General features: G+C 35.9%; 2 protein-coding genes across 10 annotated transcripts in view; one reads left to right on the top strand and one right to left on the bottom strand.

Moving 5' to 3' along the window:
- LOC145263152 (histone deacetylase 5-like) overlaps positions 1-19,272 on the top strand; it is a 506,934-nt gene that overhangs the window by 271,524 nt on the left and 216,138 nt on the right. The gene's annotated exons all lie outside the window — the stretch shown is intronic.
- Positions 10,547-19,004, bottom strand: LOC145263018 (uncharacterized; the record flags this gene model as incomplete). Its single annotated transcript, XM_080119851.1, has 3 exons — positions 10,547-10,553; positions 17,645-17,700; positions 18,954-19,004. Coding segments are annotated over 3 exons (114 nt in total), but the record flags the coding sequence as incomplete, so codon positions are not given.

Here is a 19,272-nt window from a genome sequence, read left to right on the forward strand (position 1 = left end):
TGCCTAACTTTCCACTAATACCCTGTGGATCAAATAGCAGGAAAACCTAGACTCAATCCATGGTTGTACAGTTAACCTAGGAGAAAGAAAACTTAAAAATAACACCAGCCTTTCTCTGATGATCCTAACATTGTTTTTACTCATCCTGGACTTTCCTTGTCACTAGGCTCAAGCAGTGTGCAGTTGGGTTTGTGCAAGTGCAGCCTTTTCTTCACTAGAGATGCAACAATAGAAATATATAAACGCATATGCATTTTGTGTGCATATACAAAATGCATATTTTTCTGCATTTTCATCTATATCTATTTTTCTTTACTATTCATACAGTATTTCAAAAGATTGTATTATTGATTTAAATAAGTGTTTTTTTTTATGATGGTCGTATTGAAGTGATAAATGAAAAAAGTTATTCACATATATATATATATATATATATATATATAAATATTATATGAGAGGGAGACACTAGCCTCATATGTGATATCTGCAGTAAAACTTGTAAAAATTGTCATTGCTGCTGAGCCACTTGCATGTCCACTCTCTAAAGAAATGTCAATCACCGTGGTTTAGCAACAGTGAAGCCTTTCTCTCTCTCTCTCTCTCTCTCTCTCTCTCCCTCTATCCCTCTCTCCCTCTAATATATATATATATATATATATATACATATATATATATATACATATAATAATGGAAATAGTATTCCGACGAGATAGAGATAAAAAAAAAAGGGGGACAAATCCGGTTATGCTTCATCCAGAAGAAATCTTACGTTATAGACGAAATATTGATGAACATATAACTTGGTTTGTACCTTTTTATCTTTCTCTCTCATATATATAATATATATATATATATATATATATATACACGAGGGGGCGTGTAATAAGTAATGTCCCTGACCCACTTCCCATAGCAGTAAAGCAACGAAACTTGGCACAGTTATTAGTCTTTCTCTACATAGGAACCACTCAGAGTTATGCATTTCTCCCATCGTTTGATGCAGCTCTGGAAACCGTTTTTGTAGAACAGCCCAGGTTGGTCCTCCAACCACGACATGACTTCAGAAATCAAGGCTGCATCATCTCGGAAATGCTTTCCTTTCAAAAACAACTTCATGGCTGGGAAGAGGTGAAAGTCAGAGGGTGTAAGGTCAGGAGGGTAGGGAGGATGGGGGAGGATTTCATTACGACACGCCCGTGCTTCTGATCTGGCGACATGCGAGTTGTGGACTGGAGCGTTGTCCTGCAGGAGGAGAGTACCTTTGCTGATCTTGATTTTGATAGCTTCCCTTAATTTCTTCAAAAGTGAAGCATAATAGGCTCCTGTAATTGTGGTACCCTTTGCCAGGAAATCTGTCATCACTACTCCGTCCTGGCCCCAGAAGACTAGCATGACCTTGCCAGCGGAGGGTTGCATCCTTGCCGCCTTTGGAGGTGGTGAGTCCTAGTGCTTCTACTGCATTGACTGGGCTTTGGTCTCTGGATCATCCTGTGTAATCAGCCTTTTGAAAAACTTTGACTCATCTTCTTGGCACATTTCCAAATTCATCCTCGAGCACTTGACGCGTTCTCACTTCTGGAATGGTGTGAGCAACCTGGGAATCCATCTGGCAGACACCTTATGCATATGCAAATGGTCATGAATGATAGTTTCCACAGACCCTGTACTAATTTTGACATTTTGGGCTATTTGGCGCATAGTAATGCTCCGATCTTCCAAAATGGCAGCCTCAACTTGGCGGACAGATGTCTCATCAATGGTAGAAGGAGAGGCGACCAGGTCTAGGATCTGTTTCCACAGACTTCCGGCCATGTTTGAATTCACGATGCCAGCATTTTACAAGGTCATATGATGGGGCATTATCACCATAAGTTTCTTTCATTTCATCAAAAGTCTCCTGTGGTGTGCGTCCTTTCAAATACAAAAACCGGATCACTGCTCGACATTCAACAGGCTCCATTTCACACCTGACTCAGTTCAAACACCTATAAAACAGAAACCACAATTAGTTCAGAGCTGTAATTTGCCACATAACCCGTAGAGATATATAAATCATTGCACATGCAAGATTTCAGCTAGATCAAACAACTGGAAGTAGGTCAGCGGGATTACTTATTTCTCGCCACTCGTATATATATATATATATATATATATATATATATATATATGTGTGTGTGTGTAGTCATTCACATACAGTAGTGTTTCATTGTATCATAACTCATCAGTGCAGCCAGACTAGCACCTTTCCCAAGCCGAGGATTGAACCTTGAATCATTGCGTTGATAGCTGGCAGTTTTACCCATCAACCCACGAGAGTAGCGCCCGTAAATAATCTCAACAAACGTCCATTTCAAACAAACATTCGTCCACCACTTTTATAGTGCTCAAACCGCTTGTTTACAAACAAACAGCAAGCCTTGTATTTTTCAGCCAATTAACTAGTGGGTGAGATTATTTATGACAGTGCTCTACCCAAAGAGGTGGGGGGCTTAAAATATATTTCTAATCATCCACATACAGTAATGTTTTGTTGTATGACAACTCATCAGTGCAGCTAGACTAGCACCTTTCCCAAGCTGAGGATTGAACCTAGAACCATATATATTATGAGAGAAAAAAAGTTATTTGGTATTTCACTTATGCTTCTAGAGATGCATTTTGAAAATGCTTGGTGTTTAAAACACAAGACGATGCAGTTGTTTTAATAATTTTTTTATTCAGTGTCTCAAACGCATTACGTTTTTCATTGGGAATAATCGAAAAAAAAAAAAAAAAAGAAACGAAAAAGCAAAAATTAAATCACTCACATCAGTAATATGAAAACATCTACCTCATGGAGTCTGAACAGATCCAATCCGAGACAGCAAAATTTGCATGCACAAAAGATTTCTAGCAATAAAAAATAACCAAAAGCAGGTTAGCACTTTATTGCAGTTTCACGGTAAATCCAAGACTCGAAAATGTATTTCTATGTTATGTTTTGCATTCCAGTGTGTTTTCAGATGTGTAAGATATGAATGCACTTGTGATGCGATGAGTCCCAGTTCTGCATAACTCTGGTACTACAATCACCCCTACTTCGGTGAAAAGGGGTTAAAGTTTTAGGAGAGTTATGTTGGTGGCTCCAATGTTAATAAATAATGAAAGAATGTACAATTTGATTCAGAGGGGTTGCTAGGTGAAAGGTTAGAAAGATGATGATGACGCAGTGGTTTTTAAGTTGTAAGGTTTTGGGTTTCATTGTCGAACAAGAAAGGATTTGACAAAGTTCTAGGAAAGGAGGCAGGAAAAGGGATAGAGTTTAGAAAAAAGGGGGAAGGTTAGGAATAGGGGAAGATAGAATTCATGAAGGTGGGCAAGAAAGAAAAGGGGGGGTTAGGATTAGGAAGGAGGAGGAGAGTTTTGAAAAGAGAGAGACAATAAATGATGAAACTGATGATAGTAAAAGCTGATTCGGTTATTTATTGAGAACTCATTTTTTGAGTAACCATTTACGTATCAGAAACGAATTTAATCCTACAATCAAAGAAGGGATGAGGGGGCGAGGGGCTGTAATGAGCACAGCATCACACAAACCCTAGTGCAACTCCTTAAATCGCTTAGAAATAAGATCCGATTACCCCTTTTCGTTTTCTAGATTGTCATTCCTCTTTCAACGTTACATGTCTGCTAGCTTCATCATGTAAACAAATAAAATCGTTTTGTGGTTGAAGGAGGAGAAACGAGATCTATTACTTACTTATAAAGAAACACCATTTATTAAAATCTAGCTGGATGTCCCCAGGTGGATATACATTACTGGGTGGATGGCTTAGAAAAAATAATTCAAAGTATTGGTGTGTTTACAAGTTTGTTTTTGTTTGTTTGGGGTTTTTTTTGGAGGGGGGGAGGATAGGACTTTTAAACATTCGTTTTTTTTTTTTTCTTTTTATATGTGGGTCACCACTTATCAAGACCCGAAGGCCACTCAGGGATAAGGGTTATTGCGTGTACAGTAATCAATGAGATAGTATTGTAGTAATCATGAGTATTGGAGGTTTGATAACGTGGATTACTTAAGGGGGCGGTTTGTCAGGAGTTTGTTTATGTTGGACTTAAAGACATCCAAGTTGTAGTTAGGTGGGAAACAGGCAAGCGGCAGAGAGTTCCACTGGCGTGCAGTTCTAAGAAAGAAGCTTTGCTCATGGAATCCACGTTTGGATTTAGGCACAGATAAAGAGTGGGGAAAATTATTGACAGTAGTTGCAGCCAGACGGGTGTTTCTCGTGAAAGATTGGCGAGGGGGGGGACGAGAGATTGGAGTTCAGACGAGCACCTTTAGCTTCCCTTATTTCATTTTTAATTTCAATACTTCATTAATCTTATATAAATATATATCCAATGTTTGTATATTTGGGTGATGTTTGTGTGTTCTCTATAAAAAGAAAGGTTTAAGAATTTACAAAATCTAAAAATGTTTTGTGTAAACTTTATTGTGGAAGATAATGGAAGAGTTACCGAGTCTCTAAGTGCACTCTTAAGGGTACTATGAGAGTACAACCCCCTTAAAACTGTGAATATATCTAATTTTCATGCAATTTAAATCATGTCAAAATTTTTCATCGAAAGACAATATGAGTTAATCTTGGATTTTTAAGTGTCCTCTTAATATGTTAGGGGTTAAGAAAGCTGAACCTCCTTTAAAATTTTAAATACATCCTATTTTGATGAAATTTAGGTCATTAGGTCAATTCTTTGAAGAAGGCAGTGGAAGTGGCCGTAAATCTCTGTTGCTCTATATGCCCAATATCTACGTGCCCCCTTCTAACTAACTTTTGAGTCCAGAACTTAAAACAGATCCAATTTTGCAATATAAATCATATGAGATGTCTTTAATAAGTTTTGAAGACTTTTTTTGTACAGACATTTAAAATTATTATAGACTTTTGAAAATTCAGTATGTTATTCCTATACGTCTTATGAGATGACTGGCCAATTTTTATGATTTCAGGTTTTAAAGGAACAGCTACAGCAAGAATTGGAATATACTCTACTAAAGCCTGATTATCACGGCTGATGAATTTCAAAAATGCAATCTAAACATTTTAGAGCAACGATATGCAATAAAATTCTGTTTTAAACTTGAAAAAATACCATAGAAACGTATGGAATGCTTCAGACTGCTTTTGTACCATCTTGCATGAATCGAGTATCAGTTTTTGAGTGGCATAAGAGATTCAAGGAAGGCAGGGCGTCTGTGGGGGATGATGAGTTGTGGAAGGAATAAGGAAATCAGAACACCAGAGTTGATTGGCCAAATAAAGAATTTCATGGAAAAGGACTGACGTGTGTCTATAGAGATAATGTGCACAGTTTGATGTTAGTGTGAAAACTCTATACACAATTATTTGTGAGAAAGTGAAGAGTCAGAAGATTTGCGCAAACGCACTCGTCCACAACGCCATTCTTGTCACAGACTATTTGACCAAGATGAGCATTAAGATAGTTCCCCACCCTCTCTTTTTGGTTATTCCGTTAGCTCAAGGAAAACTTTAGAGGTTGTCATGAGATAATTGAGATGAAAGAGGCTGTGACGAGGGTCAGTGATATGCTCACACAAGAGAACTTACATGGGGCCTTCCAGAAGTTGTTGGTATAACAGGTGCATTGCATTCGGAGAAGATTACTTTAAAGGGGACTAGAGTTACATGTGCGTACTATCAATAAAAGTGCCCATACGAAAAAGTCTGGAAACTTATTGAAGGAATCTCGTATTTGTATAAAACACTAATTCAAAGAGTTTCTCAACGTTTCAGCTTCTTCCCGCTGTATTAGCAGCAAAACAGATGGAGTGAAGCCATAAAACCAAAGTAATATGGTGTTATGAACATAGTAGTGATGTTTGATTAATCCTAATCATTGTCGAGTCTCTCTGCTAAAATAGTTGTGTGTGTGTTTGTTCAGCTAAAAGCCAGGAACTACACAAGACACACACAAAGTTGATATATTCGTTTTCATCATTGCTTTCGACAGAATATAGTCACATTTTGGATTGTAATATTCATTAATTTTGGAGGTCACCAGGAAAAAAACTAACGTCTGTTGCAGATGGGGGGGGGGGGCGACATTTGGAGTGACTTTTTTTTAATTTTATTTTTTATTTTTTTTTTTTTTCAAAATCGATGTTTCATAGGAAACTTGAATTAAAAAATGCTTTCTTCGCTTTCAGGCAATGGTCAAAGTGTAGTATCTATTTGATCCTCAGTCAGAGGAGAGGAAATCTTTGAGAGGAGAAAGAAGAGAGAGATAATGTGAAAAATTTTTGAAGATGTTGCATGCACTTTTCAATTTTGAAGTTGGGTTATAGATATTTTTTCTTTTTCAAGACACCATGTTAATACAAGCATTTGTGCAAAGTTTTTCTTTTGTTGATCACAATATTACGTACAACTGTTTCAGCCTCCAGTGTTGGCATAACCGTTCATTAAATTATAATTTGCACAACTTGGCGTTCATCAGTGCATAGAAGAAAAAACAATTTCCAGTTAATACAGGGAATGATCATCTTTTTTTATCAACAAAATATAAAGTCTCCAGCAGGTTTTATCCGCATTTTTAGATTGAACACACTTGTCTTGTAAGGCAGTAATTACTCGAATTCAGTAGTAGTTAGTATCAGGTTGACAAGAAAATTTTTGTGATTTTTAACTTTTGAATTTAGATCGGCTCAAACAAAAAGTTTATTGATTGAAATAAGCACCATCAGAATCAACACATTTTCACCAACGCAAAGCAAGTGTATTTATGCCAGTAACATAAAAAATCTTACGTTCTGCTGACAATGAAGTCACTGCAGGTGTTTGAAGCATTTCTCACACAGAAAGTTGTCGAGATGTTTGAAAAAGTTGTAGCCAAGAGGTCTGATGAGAGGTCTGGAGAGTATGGCGTATGAGGAAGTTTTGTAATCGAATTTGTTCAACTTCTGCACAGTCAACTTAGCAACATGCAGTCGGGTATTGTCGTGGAGGAGCTTTTCTGTTGACTAATGCTGAGTGTTTAGGTTTCTGATGCATTTCATCCATTTGTTGACAGTACTTCGCCGTTATGGTTTCGCCTGCATTCAAAACATTGTAATGGATGAGACCAGTCGCAGACAACCAGTCAGCATGACTTTCTTTTGGCGCAACTCTAGTTTCGGAAAGTGTTGTGGAGCTTTGTCAGCGTCTAACCACTGAGCTGAGCATTGCCGGTTTTCATAAAGAACCCACTTTTCATCAAAGTCACAACCTGGTCGAGAAACAAATCATTCTTGTTGCGTTAAAGAAGGGAGGATAACACTTCATAATGGCGTTTCTTTTAGTTGTCGTTCAATTCATGAGGCAGCCATTTATAAAGTTTTTTGTCTTTCCAACCTCTCTCTCTTGGAAATCATTGTATACATTATGTCTAATTCAGAAGCAAGTTTTTGAACAGTTGTGCGTGGATTGGCTCCGACTAAGGCTCTTATTTGATCATTGTTAACATCTGATAGCCAATCACTATGCTCATCTTCAAGAATCTTGTTGCTGCCACGAAATTTCTTAAACCACCATTGTGTTTGTGCGTTCAGTAATGGTTCCTAGGCTAAAAGCTTCATTGATATCGTGAGTTGTTTCAGCAGCTTTTCGGCCTAGCTTGAATTGAAATAAGAAAATTGTGTGAATTTGCTTTTTTTTCCATCTTGTATTCAACATTGTGAAAAGAAGACATAATTGTTTTAAAACGATTCTAATTCAAACGATTAAAAAGAGCGAGAAACTTTTAAATGATATATAAAGTAAAGGGATTATTACGAAAACTTATTTGAAAATACATCACTTGAAATCCAAATTAAAATTTCCACAAGGTCTTTCTTGTCAACCTACTATTATACAAAACTAGACGTTTTAACTGACTTGAAATGATTGCCTTACGCCGAATTGATTATTAAATATGGTTAAAATTGTGCTAATCTTTTCATTAAATACTAATCCTTATTAATCTCTAAATGTGGATTAAACGGATACTATAATACTTAGTTCGCTGCACCTTAACATAACAAGGTCCATATAACATTTCCGGCAGATCGGTCCAGTAGTTTCAGAGAAGAAGTGGAATGGGCGAAGAAACCGACGGACGAAAAGAAATATATTATAGATATTAGAATTCAAAATATGGTGTGAAACAATGACAACATTCCCAACAAAACTTTCTACAAAACATCAATATTAAAAATGTAAAAAATAAACACTTCATAAACGCATCGGATATTTTTTTAATTCTAACGTATATATTTTGTTTGAAAATGAAATCATTTTTTCACATCACAGAAGCATCATTTTCAAATATTTTTTTTTGTTGGTTTTTATCAGTCATTTTGAGAAAACCTTGAAATAAAGATGAAACGTTGATGAATATGTAAACAACTTTCGTTTTTTAGCCTTTTTATTTTCCATCACGTATTCCCATACGTATCATCATATATATGTGCGAGTGAGGGAATATGACACTGGACTCCGGCATCAACACTAACGACTCCGGACACACCTACCAGTTGACCTAAATTTGCACTTTATCCGACTAAAAAGGAAAAAAAACATTAAAAAGTGAATAAGTAGAGCTGGAGGTTTCTGCGCCTTGTGTTCGATTAATCGTTTTGTTTTTATTTTAATTTTTTTTAATTTTGTATTTGTTTTAGTTTTTGAAACCTTATACTTGCTAGTTTATACTTTAATGAGATCTTTTTTTTTTTTTTTTTTTTTTCCATCTTCTGTGCACAAAGCCGTCAAATGACAAATGACTTTTCAAGCGACACAACTGCTTCCTATCGATTTTGCTCGTCTTAAAGAGAAATTCTGCAAATCTAACGGAGGATCGTTTTACATAAATGCACTCGCTTTTCGTGATTTGTTTATGTAATCGAGAGCTGGTTTTGACTTAATTCAAATGATATTTGATTGCCGAGAAAACCAGGCCATTTTATATGTGTGCGACTACTGTTCCCGTTATATCAATAATCAATGATAACGACGAAAGCCATTATGCTTCACCAATGTTTGTATTAATATTTATGTCTATATATCTATAAAAGTGAACGTGTGTGTGTGTGTCTGTGTACATTTCCCTATGCAATAACTCTGTCAATTTTTAGTCTACAGACTCGAAATTTGATATACAAGGTACTAAGATTTGTGAAAATCAATGTGATCGGGTTTCGGCTAGAAATTCGGCTGTTAAGGAGTCAAAGTTCAACGATTTGACCTTTGAAAACTCTACCAAACTCCTCCGATAATTTTGGGTCTAAACACTTGATATTTTAGATATTGGTTCCTTGGACATGGATCTAACTTAATAACTTGATTTGAGCCCAAAACAATAAATATTAAGAGGTCATAATAGGGGTTAAAGTTAAAAAAAAAAATTACCGTTTTTTTTTTTTTGTTTTTTTTTTTGCGCAGCATACACCTCCAAACACCCGGGCAACGCCGGGCACCCATCGCTAGTTAATATATAAAATATATCATTTAATGAAATTAAAAAAAAAAAAAACACACAATCAGAAAGTAAATGTCTCAATCTGGAAAGTTAAAGAAAAAAGAAAATAACATAATCTGCATAGAAAGAAGGACAAAACCTTTCATTATGGAAATAGAGTAATGGATTTCTTTCCGAATTCATCGTAAATAACAGGAGGTTGTTAGATTTGTTTTTTCACTTCCCATAAACACTGCAAATGATATTGTTTAGCAGTTTGTTTTTGTTTTTTTTGGGGGGGGGGTCTTTTACTCACAAAGATTTGCATGATGGGATGAATATTTATAAAGATATAAATACACACCAGTCTTTATTATAACGTGTGCAATACTGGAGAAACTTGGAGTAATTAATGTTTTGGGGTTGTGTGTAGATATCGTTTGCCAAAGTTTGTTGATGATGATAGACACTTTTGGGGTCCAAAGTCAACTATGGATGAGTTTGTTTCTTTTTTTGTTAGTTTTACGGGTTTTTAGTGTTCGCTGGAATTGGCATAGTGTTCTGATTCTCTTGAGCGTCTACAGTATCATGCCATCAGATATATACTACATATTCCCTGCTGCGAACCTGTTCCCTCTGGAGTATATGATCGGCTATGATTAGATCTGTTGTCTCCTCACTGGAGTTGCTTCTATTGCCTACAGATTATTTCATGGTTCTTGCCCCACCGCAATGCTTAAATACCGCCCTGTGCTGCGGCTGAACAGACCAAACATGCCATGATATACATTCACATTAGACCCTCTGCATAATCACACTCGTGTTTGTTCAGAAATGTACTGCTGATCTCCTTTGGCATTGTGTTCTGCAGTCCTGAACGTGCTGCCTCAGAATTGTGTGAATGAACATGTATCACAGTTCTATATTGTTTAGCTATCGTGATGTTCGTAACTTTTATTGATTCCCTAACTAGTTTAGTAGTCTCTGTCTATTGCTAACGGTTTTATGACCATGGCTTAATAAAGCAAACAAAAAAGTTTGGTCATGTGATAGAAAAAAGAATTGAGGTGAGATTTCAGTTGCTGAATAAGGAATATAATTCAATTCAATAAATTTCGCAAAACAAAAACCTGCTTGCCACATAGGTATAGAAACGGCAGAAATGTATACAGAAGAGAATACAGTGGCTCAACATTGTTTTGAATTTAGTTTTGAATTTCTGTGTTGTTGGCATGTTTACTACATCTCTTAAAGTCCATTCCAAGGTCAAGGGATCCTGATTGAGAAAACCGTCCTCCAGTTCAATCAAAATTCAGCAGTGAAACAGATTCTGACGATGCCGGAATTTCAAACCTCTTTGTACAGAAGTGAATAATGTTCTGAGGAAGATCATAATGACCATTGAAGCGATTTTTAAGCCAAAATGAATTCATTAGCGTCGACTTTTGTAGGGCAAATTTCGGTACTTATACAGTTTAATCAAGACATTAAAAAAGGAAAATATCGAAAAAAAAAAAAAAAAGGTTATATTGTACATATCCATTATGGAATGAAGTTCTCCGAAAAAAAAGAACTTTAACTTAATTTGATCAAGTAGTATTTTTTACAGCGAAAAAACAATTTGATACCGAGCAAAAGCTTTGATTTTTAGGAAGAAAATTTAGTATTAAAAATGGGAGGGAGTGTCAGCGCTTTAAACTGAGTTATTTCTCCATGACATGTTCCAAAAATTCAAAGATGGCTACCTTCATTGCGCACTCATAAAAACGTGTTTTTCCGCTGTAAAAAAAATCTACTTAAGTGAATTTTTTTTTTTTTTTCGGAAATCTTCAATCCAAAACAGATATGTACAATAACCTTTTCTTTCGATGTTTTCACTTTTAATGTCTTGATTAAACTGTACAAGTACCCAAATCTCATAATGTAAGGTTCTGATAGATAGGAGTATTTTATCCATAAGGATGATCCTGCCATAAGCAATGCACAAATAACTGAAAATGGATCTTTTTTTGTGAGTATACCAGCAATATGCTTTATGTAGATTTGGTATTTGTATGAACCGGGGATCATCTTTTAATGCTCAATTCAGTGCACTATTTCAGACTAATTTGATATTTTTCAAACCTCAATTCGGGTAGATATCTACGCTCCCCGCTAAAATAGCACACATAAAGGAAGGGGTGAACCGGAGGTCAACTGGGTCTTTGTCCTGTAAGTGCCTGCTCATTGGCTGATTAGGAAGGATGCGGTGGAAACTAAAAAGCTTATTAGCTAACTAAAAACTCAATAGAATGTGCGTTTATAAAAATGTGAAACAACCACAACTCCTCGCATAAGCCTGATGAATCCTAGCGTGGATGAAACATAGAATATTCTGTGTAGCTTAATTGCCATATATATTTTATAACTTACTACTTAGCTCTACCTACGTATTGAGCACTGTTGAAGTAAATCCGAGGTTTCTCTGAGATATGATTGGTTAGTGTAGGCCATAAATACAGATGAGCAAAGCAGCCTAGCAGAGACATTGAAAGATACACCTAAAGCTTAAACATGTTATTAGCAACGATCATAAACATTTGTTTAATAAGACCACTTATTCGAATAGTGTAGCCAAGACTACTCGGCTGCTTCAAAAACATATATTCGCTTAAGGAATATTTCAAATTTAAATTTTATACAACTACCAGCTGCATATACCCAGCCTTACCCCACAAAAAAATTTGCTGCCTGAAAGGTTAGTTACCTACTATTTAAGATACACTGAATATCCTAACTCCTGTTGCAAAAGTGACCACATATTGGATTTAGTGAAGCATGAACACACATCTTGGTTTATGAAAATCAAATGCGAAGTAACTTTCATAGTTTAAATAAACTTAGTTCCGGTTTGAAACGCAACTGGTGTCGGCTGTTAGTAATTGAAAATAAATGAAATTGAATATAAATTAAATTAAAAATAAATGATATTTCTATATAGAAGAATTAAACCGATTCAAAATCAAACTAATTATTGAAATAGATTTTCTTTAATGTAATATGCAAATGAAGGTATTCATTGAATGTAAATTTCTTTTAAATACCTAGTTTATACAGAAATTATGCTGAAATAAGTGTATATAAGTCAGTTTTCAGTATGAAAATTAATTTGTGAAGTAGTGTACGTATTAAATTGTGAACAAACAAGAATACAACTTTATTATAATACAAGATTCAAGCAAAGATGCCAGGACCGCCCACAGTGTTATAATTAGGGCTATGACAAGAGAATATTCTTTTTATTATTTTGACTCTCGAGTATATATCAGTTAATATCTTGTACGTTTTTAGATAGTGATGTAGTTCTCGATTGATTAACTGCGTCGGATATCTACTTGGGAGTCAAAACAATGAAAAAAATATTCTCTTGTCATAGTCCTAGTTATAATTATATATAGATACACACATATATATATATAGAGAGAGAGAGAGAGAAAGAGAGAACATCTTAATATTTATTTATCTGTAAGAATGATAACAAAAAAAATCGGATCGGTGTATCTGAAATATAAGATCGAAATACGAAATAGAACTGTTAGTGTATTCGTCTCATAGCTTCTTTTTCAGTATTAAAATTAATTTGTGAAACTGTACTTTTTGTACGTATTAAATTGTGAACAAAGAAAGAAGACTACAACTTTATTATAATACAAGATTCAAGCAAGCAAGGATGCCCGGACGGTCCACCGAATGTTATTAACAGGGTTCGTACAGCTTTGAAAAGACGTTGAATTTTTACTTTTGCCTTGAAAAGACCTTATTTCTATTGTTACCTTGAAAAATCTTTGAAAATATGGAAAATATCTTGAAAAGGCCTCGAAAATTGTCTTATGTCCAGTAAAAATTTGTGTCGAATTAAAAATAAAATCAAAATAAATACTATTAATTTTTTTTAAGTATTAATATTAAAAATATTCTTAAAACAAAATATTAAATATTTAAAAAAGTGACCACATGTTGGATTTAGTGAAGCATAAAACACATCTTGGTTTATGAAAATCAAACGCGAAGTAACTTTCATAGCTTAAATAAACTTGCTTCCGGTTTGAAACACAACTGGTGTCAGCTATTAATAGAGAAGGCTTTAAAAGCCTTGAAAACCTGTATGATTCCGATTAATATTTTATTCTAAAATCAGACAACACCACAGTCAACGCAAATCAGAAGCCCTAGATTCGAGTTTCACCCTCCTTTGGACTCATCAGTAGGAAACATGGTTTAGAACCCGAATCATTTTCATGTAAGGTGAATACTCTGCCACCTGCATACAAGAAAGTCTATTACCTAGCACAGATAATGCAAACTGCGATGAATAGTCTATAGTGAGATGTACTTATCCATTTGAACTCGACGTGTAGTCATTCAACTGAAAAGAACTAAACATTGTCTTTTCTTCAAGAATCGTAAAGTGGAGTAGACATTTATTATTGAAACTGTGCTTTACTACCAAAATCGCTTGTCGTTTTTCCTTGCTTCGTAAAGATACTCTTCAGTCAAAACGTACAGTTTTTATACTGAAAACACAATTGATTATGCAAATTGATTGCTAATCTGCAAAGGACAGATAACTCAATTGACTGCTAATGCTATCTCAACACCTAAGTTGTCTTGGAACTAAGAGAAAAATCCTTTTTTTTCTTTCTTTTTTCAGAAAGATTTGTTGGTCATGTTGGACGTTAATCGCTTTGAGATATGGGGTAAATTGGCCACCAATTCAATTAGTATTTAAAGGTGTACTTTTAATTTGCTGCTATCCTATAAATATTATTCCGCATTGTTTAATAAGCTGCTTCTTGTTGGTTCTTATTTCTATACTTTAAAATGTTTTTTTTTTTATTTTGTTGGTGGGTAAATGTGTGTGGAAAGGTTTGTTTCCAGTTTATATAACAGGTGCGAGTGTATTTTTCATTTGTGAACCATCAGAAACGTTTAGATTTTGTTTGCTTGGTGAAGTTTATTTTAAAACTTAATATTGCTAGAATATCTTTTTTATACATGAATATCGTGTGTGTGTGTGTGTATATATATATATATATATATATAAAAATTAGTGAGGGGACGATGCCAATATTTTTCCTGATTCCGATACAATTACAGATTCCGATTCTTTATAAATCTCTAAATATTTAACTATAATGTTATTTTTACCGATTACCGTAAAAACACCCGTTACAAGTGCGTATATTTTCTCAACCGTAAAACACTTGTGTGAGGGGATCTATACATTTTAATTTTACTGGCAGTTTAAAATCAATAAATATTTATTACCAGCGGTGAAAAAGTTTGTTTTAAAAAAAAAAAAAAAATATATATATATATATATATAGATAGATAGATATAGATATACACACACATTTCATGACGCATCTAAGAGTGATTAATTTCAAGGTAAAGAACTTAACATTATAGCTTAGAAACTTATCAGAATGCTTGCCACTGTAGGGAGCTGCATCTCATGTTGGGAACTGTCGTTAAATGATATTGTCTGCTATTAGTTAGCATAATACAAAGCTCTTTGTAACTAAACAAATTGAGCACTGTAAAGTGGAGTCAATGTTTATATAAACAAACATTGTAAACAGCATTTACTAACGCCTGTCTTTTTGCTTAGTAGTGAGACTTTTAACCTATCAACTAAATGGTTGGACGTTCGATCCTCAACTAGTCTAGTTTATATATAATTGTGCTAGGAATACTTAATCTAGAAAATTTACACTGAAAATTTACATCTATATATTAATGATTGTGTGTGTTATTTTGTGTGCTACACTTACATTTTTTTTCTTCCAAGTGACTGTCATTTATTTGTTATGACCTTCCATTTCTTGTAATAAATGATTTTACCAAGAATTCTTCATTTTCGATTTTGTTTATAGCTGGAGAAACTCAAATTATATATATATTCATAAGTTTTGGTTTCGATTCAAGCTGATGCACCCAAGTCATATATATATATAGAAATCACAACTTAATAATATATAAGGATCGATAGAAAATTGGCTCTATAATATACGGAATCTGCAAGAATTAAACTATCATATTTAAGCGTTTTTTTTTTATGACCGTGTTATGCTGGCCGTCCCTCCTGGCTTAGGTAAATACTTTTGCAGTTTTAACAAAAGAGCTACAATAATATCAGAGCGTCTTCATTTACGCTGAATGTCCACAGAATGTTAACGTTACATATGAAAGAGTTCACTGTGGAATTTCCACAGATCCTGCTAGTTGAATATTAATATAAAAGAAGTTTTAATAGTAATATATTAACTTCTAATATTTTAATAGTAATATATTAACTTCTAATATTGCTTTCAAAACACTAAAACAGAATTTTTCATATGAATTCAATTTTTTTTTTTTTTTTAAATATTCAGATTTATTAAAGAAATTTTATTGTCAATGGCAAGAAAATTTGATTTCTGAAAATGTTTTCAGTAAAAAAAAAAAACACAAAAAAAAAAAAAACCCAAAAGATTTTGGTTTTAGTAGTTCATAAATCTAACAAACTTATTCTGTCAGACTTCCAAAGCCAGACCCAAATAGTAATTCATCTGACATTGTTCTCGGTGTTATTTTTATTTATTTATTTTTTTTCTTTACATTGTGGTATGGAAACGAATAGATTATATTTATTTGCAATGTTCTTTTACCAATTAAGAAAACAGGAGACATTTTAAAGGGAAATGTGTAATCATACGTCATATCTTTTCCATTCCTCAAAAATAAATATAAGTATATATTACGCGTTTTCAAGTTTGTGTGCTTTCCGTTACAAGTAATCACCCTATCATATCAAACGGCTTGAATTAGTTTTTCCATTTCTGTTTGGTACCTTACTGAAAGGGCAAAATGGCTCACACCGGTAACTTTACTCACAACCGATATTTATAGCAAATATATTTATATCATATATTAAATAGTAAACGTTTTTAACGAAAAATAGGCCATGAATGTTCAAGTAAACCAAAATAAATTGATTTTACCGATTTTCGAACTGTATTTTCTTTAAGATAATCGGTCGTCGATAGTAATAATTACCTAATTATCTCCATTGCGTGACATACTGACTAAACCGGAAATAGATATCATGTTTATTTCCGATTTACTGACTTCATTTGAACTATCAGGTCAGTCGGAACCGAAAATGGTGGGTAGGGGTGAGGCCACCGAGAGGGAGCCTCGGTAAGGGGGTCTCTTGGATTAATTTCTCATAACAGTGGGTGTCTGTTGATCAGTAGCACGAGCATGAAGGTGAGAGAATGGAAAGGGGCGTACGATGTAGGCACTCCCAGCCTCTTTCTCTATCCTAACTTATTCATCACATCGTATTGTTGTCTTTTTAAGAGAATAGAAATAGAACTGCAACAAAAACAACAACGGCGGCAGTGATGTCAATTCTATTGTCGCCGTCGTCAGTGGCAGCTGCTGAGGTTTTCGGATCTAAAAATAGAAATTCCGACTTCTAAATTTGTATTCATTTGATCTCGCTCTAATCTCTCTTACACAACTTCTGTCTTTTGTTGGCTCTCTCTTTCTCTCTTGTCTCTCTCTCTCTCTTGTTGTCTCTCTCTCTCTTGTTGTCTCTCTCTCTTGTTGTCTCTCTCTCTTGTTGTCTCTCTCTCTCTTGTTGTCTCTCTCTCTCTTGTTGTCTCTCTCTCTCTTGTTGTCTCTCTCTCTTTTGTTGTCTCTCTCTCTCTTGTTGTCTCTCTCTCTCTTGTTGTCGCTCTCTCTCTCTCTTGTTGTCGCTCTCTCTCTCTCTTGTTGTCGCTCTCTCTCTCTCTTGTTGTCGCTCTCTCTCTCTCTTGTTGTCGCTCTCTCTCTCTCTTGTTGTCGCTCTCTCTCTTGTTGTCGCTCTCTCTCTCTCTCTCTTGTTGTCGCTCTCTCTCTCTTGTTGTCGCTCTCTCTCTCTTGTTGTCTCTCTCTCTCTTGTCTCTCTCTCTCTTGTCTCTCTCTCTCTTGTCGCTCTCTCTCTCTTGTTGTCTCTCTCTCTCTTGTTGTCGCTCTCTCTCTTGTTGTCGCTCTCTCTCTCTTGTTGTCGCTCTCTCTCTCTCTTGTCGCTCTCTCTCTCTCTTGTTGTCGCTCTCTCTCTTGTTGTCGCTCTCTCTCTTGTTGTCGCTCTCTCTCTTGTTGTCGCTCTCTCTCTTGTTGTCGCTCTCTCTCTTGTTGCCGCTCTCTCTCTTGTTGTCGCTCTCTCTCTCTCTCTTGTTGTCGCTCTCTTGCTGTCGCTCTCTCTCTTGTTGTCGCTCTCTCTCTCTCTTGTTGTCGCTCTCTCTCTCTCTTGTTGTCGCTCTCTCTCTCTTGTTGTCGCTCTCTCTCTCTTGTTGTCTCTCTCTTGTTGTCTCTCTCTCTCTCTTGTCTCTCTCTCTCTTGTTGTCTCTCTCTCTCTTGTTGTCTCTCTCTCTCTTGTTGTCGCTCTCTCTCTTGTTGTCGCTCTCTCTCTTGTTGTCGCTCTCTCTCTCTTGTTGTCGCTCTCTCTCTCTTGTTGTCGCTCTCTCTCTCTTGTTGTCGCTCTCTCTCTCTTGTTGTCGCTCTCTCTCTCTTGTTGTCGCTCTCTCTCTCTTGTTGTCGCTCTCTCTCTCTTGTTGTCGCTCTCTCTCTCTTGTTGTCGCTCTCTCTCTTGTTGTCGCTCTCTCTCTTGTTGTCGCTCTCTCTCTTGTTGTCGCTCTCTCTCTCTCTTGTTGTCGCTCTCTCTCTCTCTCTCTCTTGTTGTCGCTCTCTCTCTCTCTCTTGCTGTCGCTCTCTCTCTCTCTTGCTGTCGCTCTCTCTCTCTCTTGTTGTCGCTCTCTCTCTCTCTCTCTTGCTGTCGCTCTCTCTCTCTCTCTTGCTGTCGCTCTCTCTCTCTTGTTGTCGCTCTCTCTCTCTTGTTGTCGCTCTCTCTCTCTTGTTGTCGCTCTCTCTCTCTTGTTGTCGCTCTCTCTCTCTTGTTGTCGCTCTCTCTCTCTTGTTGTCGCTCTCTCTCTCTTGTTGTCGCTCTCTCTCTCTTGTTGTCGCTCTCTCTCTCTTGTTGTCGCTCTCTCTCTCTTGTTGTCGCTCTCTCTCTCTTGTTGTCGCTCTCTCTCTCTTGTTGTCGCTCTCTCTCTCTTGTTGTCGCTCTCTCTCTCTTGTTGTCGCTCTCTCTCTCTTGTTGTCGCTCTCTCTCTCTTGTTGTCGCTCTCTCTCTTGTCGCTCTCTCTCTTGTCGCTCTCTCTCTTGTCGCTCTCTCTCTTGTCGCTCTCTCTCTTGTCTCGTCTTTTGTCTCGTCTCTCTCTCTTGTCTCGTCTCTCTCTCTCTTGTCTCGTCTCTCTCTCTCTTGTCTCGTCTCTCTCTCTCTTGTCTCGTCTCTCTCTCTCTTGTCTCGTCTCTCTCTCTCTTGTCTCGTCTCTCTCTCTCTTGTCTCGTCTCTCTCTCTCTTGTCTCGTCTCTCTCTCTCTTGTCTCTCTCTCTTGTCTCTCTTTTCTCTTGTCTCTCTCTCTCTCTCTTGTCTCTCTCTCTTCAGATTGCCTTCTCTCTCTCTCTCTCTCTCTCTCTCTCTCTCTCTCTCTCTCTGGTTCGCGCTTTCTGTGTCTTTAAAATATTTACTTAAGTATTTTAGTTTTTAAAATTAACAATGTCTAATTAAACGTTTTTAATTAATTTTATTTGCTTTTCTATTATATAAATTTCACCTGTCTGTTTAAATGTATGTATGAACGTATGTTTTTATGTCTGCTTAAAACTTTTGATAGATTTTCACGAGATTGGTATCGTTTTGAAGCCGACCCTTCGGATGACAAAGATAGAAAA

This window comes from Euprymna scolopes, chromosome 38 (assembly GCF_053919585.1).
Source record: "Euprymna scolopes isolate OS-2025 chromosome 38, ASM5391958v1, whole genome shotgun sequence".
NCBI lineage: Eukaryota > Metazoa > Mollusca > Cephalopoda > Sepiida > Sepiolidae > Euprymna > Euprymna scolopes.